Genomic DNA, 12,841 nt, shown 5'->3' with positions numbered 1-12,841 from the left:
CGTGTTATTAAGGAAATTGGTTTCGGTAGGCAGGTGTTGCAAGAGCCAGGGTAAAACACCATCAAACTGCTGATTTAGTGACAGACTTCTTAGTCTAGGCCTGTGTAACCCCAGGAGGGAAATGCAATTTGAAACATTTCTCAGATTGATTAGACCACAGAGCCTCTTACTCTCAGACTGCTTTTTGTAGAACAGTAACCTGCGAAACACACTTGTGGGAAATGGTGATCTAATTAAATGTTGACGCCATATTAATTTTATCAGCAATGAATTTTATAATGTGTTCTCTCTGTTGCCATGCTGTTTGGATGGAAGCTGAGAAACCAAGGAATGGGAGCACTGATGGAAAGGTTGGAGCAGCTGAGCTGCCCGGGATGATGGGCATCTACATCCCGCTCCTGGGCTTGCACTGTCTCACCCTCAAACGAGAGGTTCCTTCCCTCTCCGACTCATGGGCACTGATGCTTCTCCAGCTCTGTGATGCTGTTCTCTCGTAGCCCAGATCTAATTGTGTTTATTATGGGAAAGGAAGAAACTTTGACCATTTCCCGGTTTTCTCTCTATGTTCTGTCTTGTCCATTTAGAGCTACTTGGCGGAAATCCTTTCTCCTCCTGCAGCCTTGATGGGTCCTTTTCAGGTTTGGTGGGACCAGAGCTGGTCTTCTTCCACTAACCGAGACTCTTGGACGCTCATTAGAATTCTCAGAAATGAAAAGCCAGCAGGGAAGTTAAAGGGACAGGCAGAGCAGTTTCTGGGAAACCCACAAGTGTCCTTACCATGTCTAATGGGGTATTTGAAAGGAAGAAGCCAGGCTGCAGTTTCCTTTTGCTGTCTAGTCTGTTTTATTCCTGCCTATCGGGAGGCTTGAACATGGACTTCGGAGCCCCTCCCTTTATCTTTGCAGCCTAAGGATGGATTCTTCTAATTTACTTCAGCTGATCAGCAGGTGCACTAGGTACCCCACCCCCGCCCCAACTCCCAACAGTGAAAAAAAATGCTTCCTTTAAAAAATAGTTCCTGTTGTGATTTTCTAGTTACATCTTGAGATTAGTTTGTATCATACAGACATATTTAATCCATTTGGGAAAAAGCTTTGAAATACAGACGCTATTCTGTCCTTTAAATCCATGGCTGTTAACTGTCAGTAGAAAAGGAGACAGTATTTGTTTAAATAGCAACCAAGAAATGGACTCTGCAGTGTGTAGTTGTTGTGTGTTGCTTGAAAGAGGGTAGGAAACTGCAGACACCAAGTTTTTAGGCCCAAGATTCACAGTCAGCCTTTGCATCTTACGGGAGGTGTGTACATATCATGCACAGGTGTGAATCCGAGTCAGACTGAGACGCACACTCTGGCTTGCCATGGTCTTGGAATATGTAACTGTGGAATTGACTTTTCTCACCTGTAAGTGGTTTCCGCTGGATCTGGAAGTGATTGCCTATAGGGTTTCATGGGAATTAGAAAATAGATCTGAATATATGTATTTCCTACACATATATATGAAAAAGGATCTGAACATAGTAAGAATTCAATAGTGGGCCGGCACCGCGGCTCACTAGGCTAATCCTCCGCCTTGCAGGACCGGCACACTGGGTTCTAGTCCCGGTCAGGGTGCCATATTCTGTCCCAGTTGCCCCTCTTCCAGGCCAGCTCTCTGCTGTGGCCAGGGAGTGCAGTGGAGGATGGCCCAAGTGCTTGGGCCCTGCACCCCATGGGAGACCAGGAAAAGCACCTGGCTCCTGCCATCGGATCAGCGTGGTGCACCGTCCGCGGCGGCCATTGGAGGGTGAACCAACAGCAAAGGAAGACCTTTCTCTCTGTCTCTCTCTCTCTCATGTCCACTCTGCCTGTCAAAAAAAAAAAAAAATTCAATAGTGGTTAAAATCTTGGGAACAATGTTTTAAATACTTGTTTTAATTATGAGTTGTATCCACTAGATTATTTTTGTTTAGCTTTGGGTTTATTTTACCTTATATGCTTGTGAAAGATACCGTATGAAGTACCTTAAATGATTAATAACAATAAGGAGAAGCAGTAGTAGCAACACCACTCTTTCCAGTGGGCTGGAATGTTACTGATATCTTTGAAACCCCTGTTTGTATCCCCTGTAATGTCTTCTCTCTACTCTCTCTCACTTTCTTCTTCAAGGTTTTGTTGCCTTTATTCCTAAAAGTACATATTCTTTGAGTTCTTATGATTTTGAACCTGTGTGTAGGAAGAACCATACTGTGTTGATGCTGTACATGTTTTCTGCCCGTGTGGTGTGTTTCCCTGTCTCTACGGTTTTAGGGACACCCATGTTGACGACTGTACCTGTTGTGTGTTCTTTGTCACAGTGGTGGAGTATTCCATTAGACAGAAGAAATGCATTGTATGTTTTATCTTTATTCCTATTTATGGATGTTTGAGATTGCCTCCAGGATTTATTTTTTGCTATTTTGAAGATGATTGTTATGGAAATTCTCCTGTTAGGCTGAACTATGTGAAATTAGCATTTTATAAATCAATATGATTTTACTTGATTCAAACCAGTTTCTATCTCTTGGTGTATATTTTCACAGTTGTATCTGAGGAATATATATGTGGCAAAAATGCTGGTTCCTAAAGTACATTCATCTCTAGCTTTACAAATGAAACCTGATTGCTTTGCAAAGATTTTGCCAATCTACATCCCCATATGAAAGATGCCATTGTTTACCTCCTGCCAACGTTTGATTTGAATTTTTATTTTAGTGATATGAAGTTTGCCTTTAAGTTGCAGTTCTGTAATTACTAATGACATTGAGCATGATTCTGAGTGTTTTTCATTTTCTGTTTCTTTTCTATGCCTGTTCAAATCTTTTGCCTGTTGTTTGACCATTGCTTGTCTTTTTATGTTTTAATTGTGGAAACTCTTTCTATAGTCTGAATATGAATCCTATGCCAATTATTTCTGTTGCAAATATTTGTTTCCAGTTTTTGGATTGTTTTTCTCTCTTTTTGTGGTATCCTTTGAAATTGATTTGAAATTGATTTTTGCATGTGTGTATGTTGAGTTACTGATTCGACTTATTGTTTACCAGATGTCCAATACCAGAACTCCTCTGAACTCAAAGCCAGATCTGTCATATATCACGTGTCCCTGTATAAATTATTAATTACTTTAAATAGAAATAGTTTTATATGACTGAGAATGTTCCCTTGTAGTGTTTGATTTTAGTGTTTCTCTAAGGAATGGGTATTGTATTTTGTCAAATGCTTCTTCTGTGTCTGTTGAAGTGATCATAATAGTTTCCACTTTTATTTTAATGTGGTGTACATGATTGTTGACTGATGAGTCAACCTTAAATCACTTAGACCAACTCCATTTTATCTTGGTACATACTTTATCATGCTGGATTAATTTCACTAATAGATTCTTGAGGTTGCTTACATTTATGTTTATGAATGGGCACAACCATTCATTAAAATGACTTTTTTTTTTTTTGACAGGCAGAGTGGACAGTGAGAGAGACAGAGAGAAAGGTCTTCCTTTGCCGTTGGTTCACCCTCCAATGGCCGCCGCAGCTAGCGCACTGCGGCCGGCGCACCGCGCTTATCCGAAGCCAGGAGCCAGGTACTTCTCCTGGTCTCCTATGGGGTGCAGGGCCCAAGTAATTGGGCCATCCTCCACTGTACTCCCTGGCCACAGCAGAGAGCTGGCCTGGAAGAGGGGCAACTGGGACAGAATCCGGCGCCCTGACCGGGACTAGAACCCGGTGTGCCGGTGCCGCAAGGCGGAGGATTAGCCTAGTGAGCTGCGGCGCTGGCCTAAAATGATTTTTAAAAACATGGTTTCTGGGCTGTCGTTGTGGTACAGTGACTTAAGCTGTTGCCTGCAATGCCAGCAAAACCCCACATGAGCCCTGGTTGAAGCCTGGCTGCTCAACTTCCAATTCAGCTCCCTGCTGATGTGCCTGGGAAATCATCAGTACATGGCTCAAGTACTAGGGCCCCTGACACCCATGTGGGAGACTGGGATGGAGTTCCAGGCTCCTGGCATCGATGTGGTCCAGCCCTGGCTGTTGAAGCCATTTGGGGAGTGAACCAGCAGATGGAAGATATTCTCTCTCTCTCTCTCTCTCTCTCTCTCTCTCCATGCCCTTCATTCCTCTCTCTCTCCCCACCCCCTTTTGTATGTGTGTGTATCTCTCTCTCCTGTATCTCTCTTAATTAAAATAAATACATATTTTTGAAAGATACAGTTTCCTGTAATTTTTGATGTGCATTACTAAGATATTTCTCTGACATACCTTTTCTACTACTGAGAACATGACTAAAGAGCATTTTATTTACTTTTTTATTTTGCAGAAAAGTTTATTGACTTCTAGTTCTTATTTTACAGCCATATGATTAAAACTTTAAGACATATAGTATATATCAGATTTTTTAAAAAACTGTAATTTTGGGGGCCGGCACTGTGGTGAAGTGGATTAAAGCCCTGGCCTGAAGCACCTGCATCCCACATGGCCGCTGATTCTAGTCCCGGCTGCTCCACTTCTGATCCAGCTCTCTGCTATGGCCTGGGAAAGCAGTAGAAGATGGCCCAAGTCCTTGGGCCCCTGCACCCAGGCGAGAGACCTGGAAGAAGCTCCTGGCTCCTGGCTTCTGATCAGTGCAGCTCCAGCTGTTGTGGCCATCTGGGGGATGAACCAGCGGATGGAGGACCTCTCTCTCTATCTCTACTTCTCTCTGTAACTCTGTCTTTCAAATAAATAAAACATAAAAAAAAAACTTTTTAAAAATTGTAATTTTTTTCTTGCATATAATGTTTAGAATTTAAAACGTCAAACTCTAGAAATTGAGAAATTTTGAATATTGCGTTTTGATGTTTTATGGAAATCTAAACAAAGTCTTCTGTTTGGTTCATTTTGGTGAAAAGAATAACTTTGCTCTTATTTTGAGAGTCGGGATGATGAAACTGGCAGATGCTCATTTTTCTTTTCCCCTGCAGCCTTGCTAAATGCATCTGTAAATGTTTGCTGAGTATGGGTACAGAGAGATACTGTCATATATCAACATTGTTTTTAATTCTGTTTTAATTACAGTGGGTTGATTTTTGTCCTTCTAGAGCTTGTATCTGATCTTCAATCTGAGGTCTCTCCTTCTGTCTCCCAGGTCTTATGAACCATGGGGCGGAAGCTGGATCTGTCCGGTTTGACTGACGATGAAACTGAACATGTTCTCCAGGTGGTTCAGAGAGACTTCAATCTTCGCAAGAAAGAGGAAGAACGACTCAGGTGAGTGCCTCTGTTGCCCAGCAGGGAACAGCAAAACGGGCTCCTGAAAATGTCGTCTGCTGCTGGCCCTGAGTGTAGAAGTCTTCGTGTCACCTAAACACACACTTGAATGTACGGGAATGTCCTGCCCTTTGCGAGCTTCAAAGCTGGGCATCGTGATGTCGGTTCAGAGTGATGACTTGACACTCCTGGTCAGGATTTTGTTGGCGCTCTCATGTAAGTTAAGAGCTGTGGAGTGGGTGGAGTTGGTGGTGAAGATGACTGATTTGAGCTTGCTCCTGGTCTGCTCTTACTGGGCAGTTTGCTTCTTGTGGCCATTTTGTTACTTTGGTGAAGAATAACAAAGGCATTATGTGCACAGTATTTTTCTGAGAATGAGGCCCAGACATGGTCTCCTGTTAGAACTCTCATCTGCTATGGTAGAGAGAAGGAGCTCTGAAGATTGGTACGAGGAACCTGGGATTGGTTTGGGCTGTGATCACCTGACCTAACACTTCCTTCCTCATTTTACTGGAGAAGAAATGAGGGGGGCATTTGGCATAGCAGTTGAGACTCGGCATCCCATGGTGGAGCGTTTGGGTTTGAGTCATAGCTGTACTCGCTATTCCAGCCTCCTGCTATTCACAGCCTGGGAGGCCACAGGTGAGTGCTCAGGTAGTGGGATCCCTGCCACCTGAGCCCTCACCTGCTGTCTCCTAGCTTGCACAATAGCAAGAATCTGGATGGGAAGTGGAGCCAGGACTTAGACGCAGACACTGCAATATGGGATGCAGGCATCTTCAGTGACATCTTAACCACTGTACTGAGCACACACCCCAGATTTACCAGTTTGACACTGAGTGGGTATAGGTGTGACTTAGAGCTTTGCATAATTCTGCATTTCCATATTTGGTTCTTGGAATATAAAACAGAAGCAGTCGGGGAGGACCCGAGGCTCTTAGGTTGGGCAACTTGAGAATGAAGTTGGCATTCACTGGGAGAAGACAGAGGAGCAAGGTAGCTGGTAATGAGGGGAAGATGAGGGTTCTGGCTTTGCTGTCTTGAACCTGATAGGGTTGTTAGACACTCAGACGGGATGTCAAGTTGGCATTTATTCATATGCATCTAGGCTTCAGGTTGGAGGTAGTTCATGCTGATCCAAACAATTTTGTAATGGAAAAGGTCACCAAAGCAATAGGATAGTAGGTGCAATAGGGTAATGTAGTACAATTGCTAAGCAGCACCAAGACCTACTTGCAGTGTGTGGTCACTATCCTGTGTTGAGACCAGTTTCTTCATGGTAGCGAGTGTTTTCCCTACATCCTTCAACTGTACCATGGGAAAGGACAATGTCTTACTCAGTTTTGTACCTCAAACCCTGGACTCCCAGCCTGGCACATAGTGGCTGGTCCCTAAATATCTGCAACAGGCGAATGAATGTAGATGTTCTGTTAATCCCTTTGTCTAACTTCACATGTGACTTAAAGAATTGGTTTTGTTGTGTACTTTATACCATCAAAGACCACCTGTGCATCATGCTTCATCTCCTGGAAACCTAGATACAGGTAAGCCAGGAACTTGTTCAAGTCCTGTTCTGATCCCAGGGACTTCCCCTAGCTCTCTGTGGAGTCAGGCACCAATCTACATGGAAGAGCAGCTTGGTGTTTTGTTTTGAGGGGAGAATTTCAAAGGTGGTATGGTTACCAGTGCAGTAGACAAGATGAGCACCACCACGTAGCCCTACTACAGGTCTGCACAAATGTATGCTCAACGGATCCGCCTGTGCTGGGAAAATACAATGCTTGGAACCATCAGTGTTCAAAGAGGAGTGACACCTGGCCACAGGATCTCTTGTGGTCTTGTAATCACATGTTTTTCTATATCCTCTGGGGACACCTGTTACTGTTGTCCTTCTACCCACAAGTGGATACTGAACCAACAGGGATGCTGCTAAATAATCTCATCAGTTATCTTAATATTGGATAAAAAGATGAAGATTCTGTTGCATATTGCTTAAATTTAAGTGCCTGGACGGGTCTGGGAAATAATGTTACAGAAGTATTTTTGAATTCTTTCAGATTGACTTGGATGAATGTAAAACTCGTCATGGAAGGTTTTACTTTAACAGTCTGAAACCAAATTAGTTTTCTCCTTACCAGCTGGTCTTTATTTACCTAGTTTCACCTGCTGAGTTTGAGAAAATAGATCTTAGGTGTAGATGTTATCCTGTGTTTATTAATGAGCTATTCTTTAGGGCTAATGTAAAGTGTAGTAAACAGGTAGTGTGGTGCAAGTGTGAATTAAATATTGTCAGAACAAATCATGGTAATGTGCAGATAGACAGTGATATTGAAGAGTTGACTGAGAACTTGAAAGGTATAGAGCAGTTGCTATGAACTGGCACTGCCCTGGGCATTCTGTACAATTCATGTTACTGATTCCTCACAGTAGTTCTTAGAAGGTGATCCCTGATTCACATGGAAGCACCCAAGATCAGAGACAGATTGAAAAACTTGCCCAGGATCACACAGTTAATTGGGGGGTAGAACCAGGATTCTATTTTCTCAATTCTTTCCATTAAATGGAGTGGGGGGTAAACCTTTTACAAATTGTATTTTCCCATCACTCCTTCCCTCTTAAAATAATTCATTAATATTGTCAGATATTCAGTAAATTATCCAAGTGTCTTCTTTGTTACAGTCACTATATTCAAACCACTGTCCACACAAGATCTGCCTGTTAACCTGGGGATTTTGTCATCATTTCAGACTTAGATCTGAAGGGAGGAGGGGTGCTGGGTGTCCCTGGGAAATTTCAACTTGCTACTCTCACAGGAAAGGCTGCCCAGTAGGCAGAGCTCAGATGCATTGTAATCCCCCCCACCCAGGAAGGTTCTTGTGCTCTGCTGTGTGTCCTTCTCAGTTCTTCTATTTAAATTTTGATCCACAACAAATGATTCTTATGTCCAGAAGGCACGCATTTAGGATGGATGTAAGGTTTTGACAGATGCAGAAAGAGCAGCCTAACTGCTGGGGCCGTGGCGAGTGGGTGCGGAAGGGCATGGGGCTGGAGAGAGCCTTGGGGTCTCCATTCCTCCTTGGGTTCCTCCCGTTCCCCACTCCCCATCAGAGCCCATGGTGGACACAGTCACATCATAGCTGGTGTGGACATACCCACTTCTGTGTGTCTGCAAGAATCATAGGTCTTTCTCAGTAAAAGGGTTTTGTGGACCCCATCTTACCCCATTCTTGACTCTCCTGGCACTCAGGATATGAAACACTGAACCTTTTTTTTTTTTAAGATTGTATTTATTTATTTGAGAGGTAGAGTTACAGAGAGGTCTTCTATCCACTGGTTCTTTCCCTAAATGACTTCAATGGCCAGAGCTTAGCCAGGAGCCAGGAGCATCTTCTGGGTCTCCGAAGCACTTGGGCTATCATCCACTGCTTTCTCAGGTCATTAGCAGCGAGTGGGAATGGAAGAGGAGCAGCTGGGACTCGAACCGGTGCCACATGGAATGCCGGTGCCCACAGGCAGATGGTTAACCTACTGCGCCACAGTGCAGTGCAACGTCTGTGTGGTGTCCTGCCATTCCCTCTGCCACTCCTGCTCTCACATCTCTCCTTACACTTTACTCTTACACATTCACATGCTGTTCCGTAAGTATACATGAGTCTCTGCTGTTTCCTTCATAAGTCAATTGTAACAAATAAGCAAGTGCTACATAATTAGAATTGAAAATATGATTTGCTGCTCCCTCTGTCAGAATTTTATTGAACTCTGCAGGTGCTTTGATCTCCTTTTCGCTTTATGATTGCAAAGTCAGTGCTTTTATTTCTTTGCTCTCATTTTAAAGGAGTCTTGGGAGGCAAGGGAGGCTGTGGAGTGTTTGCTTAGCCTGTCCCCTGGAACCCAGAGGGTACAGTAACTTGCTTGCCAGTCAGGGCCATGTGGGATCCTGGGGACCATGCGGAGATGAGGGGCACTCCCTGAGTGTGTACCACATACACGGGGCATGCTATGGAGGCAGACAGATCTGAGTGAGAGAACTCCTGTCATGGGTCACCTCCATCTGGTCACCAGCCCTCCAAGTCGCAGGTCAGAACAATTCCAGGAAAGGGTGGGTGGCTGGTGCACGCTAACCCTGCCCTGTGTGCAGGGAAGTGAGCATTGCTGAAGCTCTGTCCTGTCGCTCATAGCGCCTCTGCTGATAGAGCCTCCTGTAGCCAAGACAACCTATGCTGTGGGCTGTGTTCTTTCTGTTCTGGGTCTGTCCCCGGGGCCAGCGTAACAGGCATCTCTCAATTACGCAACTCTTGGAAAACTTCATGGAGAGAAAAATAGCCAGGCATCTTGCCCCTTTGAAGTCTGTGATCAGAAGCCTTGCTCAGCTACTTCATTTCTTCTAGAATTGGAGTTTCCAGGGGGACAGTAGAAGTGCAGGAGCTAGAGGGGTCACTGTGTTCTTTATACAGCTCTGGGCCTGGCCACAGGCACCCATGGACAGCAGTTGGCTGAGTGTGTTTGTGATGACATTGTTCATGGCAGAAGTAAAGCTACCGGGTGCAGAGACCCTGACCATCAGAAGACATGCAAGAGACAGCTTTGTAGGTCATAAAGAGATCAGCAGAGAGTTGCAGCGTAGTTGGGGTGGGGAGTGGCTAAGCTTTGTTTTCCTCTGTCTTGCGCTCGGAATGCTTCCTGTGTGAGTCAGACTTAGGAGGCCTGGCGTCTACTTGAGTTCACATGTCTCCCCAGGAGTTATGGGTTAGAACCTCTGACTTAAACATTGTCCCTACTCCCACGTACCTTGGGGACTGTGTGTGTGTGGGTGCTGGGGCATTTGCTTTAGTGTTCACTGTCAAAGGCTGTGTTCCCTCCTCTCTGTCTGCCTTCTGTGTAACTGGTACTCTTATTTATTTATTCTTTTAAATTGTATTCATTTGAAAGGCAGTGAAACAGAGATAGAGAGAGATCTTCTACCTGCTGCTTCACTCCCCAAATGCCTGTAAGAGCCAGAGCTAGCCAGGCTGCAGGTAGTAGCTTGGAACTAAATTTAGGTCTCTCATGGGGGTGGGAGGGATCCAAGTACTTGAGCCATCACCTACTGCCTCCCAGAGTGTGCTTTAGCAGGAACTGGATCAGGAATGGAGGCAAGATTTGAACTCAGGTGCTGTGATATGGAATGAAGACATCCCAAGTGATATCTTAACCCTTGTGCCAAATACCAACCCCTGGCAAACTGAATTTTAAGAGCTTTAAAGTTCATCTTTACTTATTTGAAAAGCAGAGTGACAGAAAGGAGAAAGCGAAAGGGATTGTCCATATGCTGGTTCACTCCTCAGATGTCCACAACAGCCTGGGCTGGGCTAGGCCAAAGCCAGGAGCCAGGAGCTCGATGCAGGTCTCCCACATGGGTAACAGGGACTTGGTACTCGGGCCATCACCTGACGCCTCCTAGCACATTAGCAGGAAGCTGGATTGAAAGCATAGGCAGGGGTGGGACTCCATCGCAGACACTCCGGTATGGGAGGTGGGCATCCCAAGTTGCAGCTTAAACTGCTGTGCCATAGCACCTGCCCCAAGGACTTCTCCTTTACTGCTGCAATGTAGCACCCGATGATGTTCAGTCAATGTCTGTTCAGAGAGATGAGGTTATTAAAATAAGTAAATAGACCATTGTCTACACGGCAGAGACAAGTGGTGCTCACCAGATAATCCACCTGCTCTGCACGATGCCCAGCCTCCCCTACAGTCGAGCTGCAGCCATGTGACTAGGGCTGGCCAATCAGATGTGAGAGGAGGGGCTGTATTGCTTCCAGGGGGAGGTGTTTAGAGCCTGCTGCAGCAGGCCCGAGGTTGAGCCAGGACATCTCTGGAAAGAGAGCGCAAGATCCCTTCGGACTGAGTAGAGGAGAGTTTGTGTTGAGCAGCAGGGACTTGGAGGGAGTCTACTGGGTTCAGCACAGCCTCGGATTATCCTGGTTACTCATTTAGGTCATGAGGTCTAAAAGGGTGCTGGGTATTCCTCATGCCCCAGCCCTGGACTTTGCAGATGAAGCAGAGGCCTAGAGGGGGCGCAGGTGGCCATGCGCCTGTGGTTCCTGACACCAGGTTCCGCTTCTGCCATCATCTGCCACTCACATGAAAGATCTCGACCTCTGTGAGAATTACTAGGGATACCCTATGATTTTTATGGTATCAGGCGTATTGACAAAGCAGTTTTAAAATGAGTTTTCATGGCACAGTATTCCGGTGTTCAAATTGAGTCTTGGAGACACAGAAGAGAGAGCCACAGCTTTTCAATTTCCTCGTTTACTAAGTGCCTGCCGGAAGCTAGGGCGTGCTGGGAGGCCTTCCAAATATTCCTGATGTGCTAATGGAATTGGTCAGTCAGGGAGCAAGGGTTAGATTGGCTGAATTCATTTCCCGTAACTGCGAGCGACCGTTAATTGTCAGGGTTTGCTGAACTAACAGTGTAATTATGCCCAAGAAGGACTGCTGGGCCCAAGCTGGGCAAGGGCCAGGGGGAGGAAGAGAGGGGAGGAGCAGTGAGGGAGAGAGAAGGCGCACTTCCTGCTTCCTGTCACTTACTGGGCTCAGCAGCTCCAGGGTCAGCTCCTCCTCTGACTGGTGTTGGGGAGGAGAAAAAGCTGAGTGTTGACCGTCACCCCCTCACCTGGCCTAGCCCTCTTGACAACAACCGGGGCAGTTCTACCCCTGAGCGTGCAGAAGACTCACTGCAGAAAAGCAAAACCGCTCTCAAAATTAGAAATCAAAAATCTTTTTAAATTCATGCTTGGGTTTTTATATGTTTTTTTGTAATACACATTTTTCATGAGCTTTTAAAAAATTTCTCATGTGTAGATTTCATAAAATTTTATATTTCAGGGGCAGAGACAGAATATGTGTATGAATGAATGAGTGAGTGAGAGAGAGAGAGAGAAGAGAGAAGAGGAGGGGAGACTTCTGCTGGCTCCCTCCCCAATGCTGAGAACTCAGTTTAGGCCTCCGTCTGGGTGGCAGGGCCTGAACTACTTGAGCCATTACCTGCTGCCTTCCAGAATGTGCCACTACCAGGAAGCTGGAGGGAGGAAGGCGCTGGGACTAAAACCCAGGCGTCCTGTTCTGGGCTGTGGGTGTCCCACACGATGTCCTGACTGCTGGGCCAGATGCCAGCCCACTAAAAACATTTTTGTGCCAAAACAAACCTGTCCTAGGATTCCATTTTCTGCTGTGGGAAGCACCCCCATACAGAATCTCCTTGGAGGATTAATCACCATGTTTTGAAGTAGACAGGACACAGTGCTTTAATAAACTGAATGATCTTTGTTCATTCAAGATTGACTTTCATTTTAAACAGTGCAAATTTTGTTGTAAGAACTGAATTTTTCAAGAAGTTTCTTTTTTGAGAAAGTGTCATGTTCCTTTGCATGTACTGTTGTCCTTTGGTTGGAGTCTGTGTAAATCCATCTGTTGAGTTGACCAGTAACCCCGGTTATAGGCTCTTCTGAGGCTGGAAGTCAGATTGAGTTGTCTTTACCTAGTTGGAATGCGTGTGCCTGTGGTTTATAAATCACTGTGTGCACACGTGCACCTGCCTGA

General features: G+C 45.2%; 1 protein-coding gene across 7 annotated transcripts in view; it reads left to right on the top strand.

The window, feature by feature from the left end:
* Positions 1-12,841, top strand: part of MYRIP (myosin VIIA and Rab interacting protein) — a 557,931-nt gene that overhangs the window by 301,393 nt on the left and 243,697 nt on the right. For all 7 annotated transcript variants that reach the window (XM_089306531.1, XM_089306527.1, XM_008260267.5 and 4 more), the window contains one exon: positions 5,136-5,257. In XM_089306531.1, the coding sequence (XP_089162657.1) occupies positions 5,148-5,257 (110 nt within the window). In that variant the 5' untranslated portion in view covers positions 5,136-5,147. The remainder of the gene's footprint in view (positions 1-5,135; positions 5,258-12,841) is intronic.

The sequence above is a fragment of the Oryctolagus cuniculus genome, chromosome 10, assembly GCF_051225735.1.
Source record: "Oryctolagus cuniculus isolate XC-2025 breed Fujian yellow rabbit chromosome 10, ASM5122573v1, whole genome shotgun sequence".
Classification (NCBI taxonomy): domain Eukaryota; kingdom Metazoa; phylum Chordata; class Mammalia; order Lagomorpha; family Leporidae; genus Oryctolagus; species Oryctolagus cuniculus.
The sequence above is the reverse complement of the archived record's forward strand: the minus strand, read 5'-3'. Positions and strand labels throughout refer to the sequence as shown.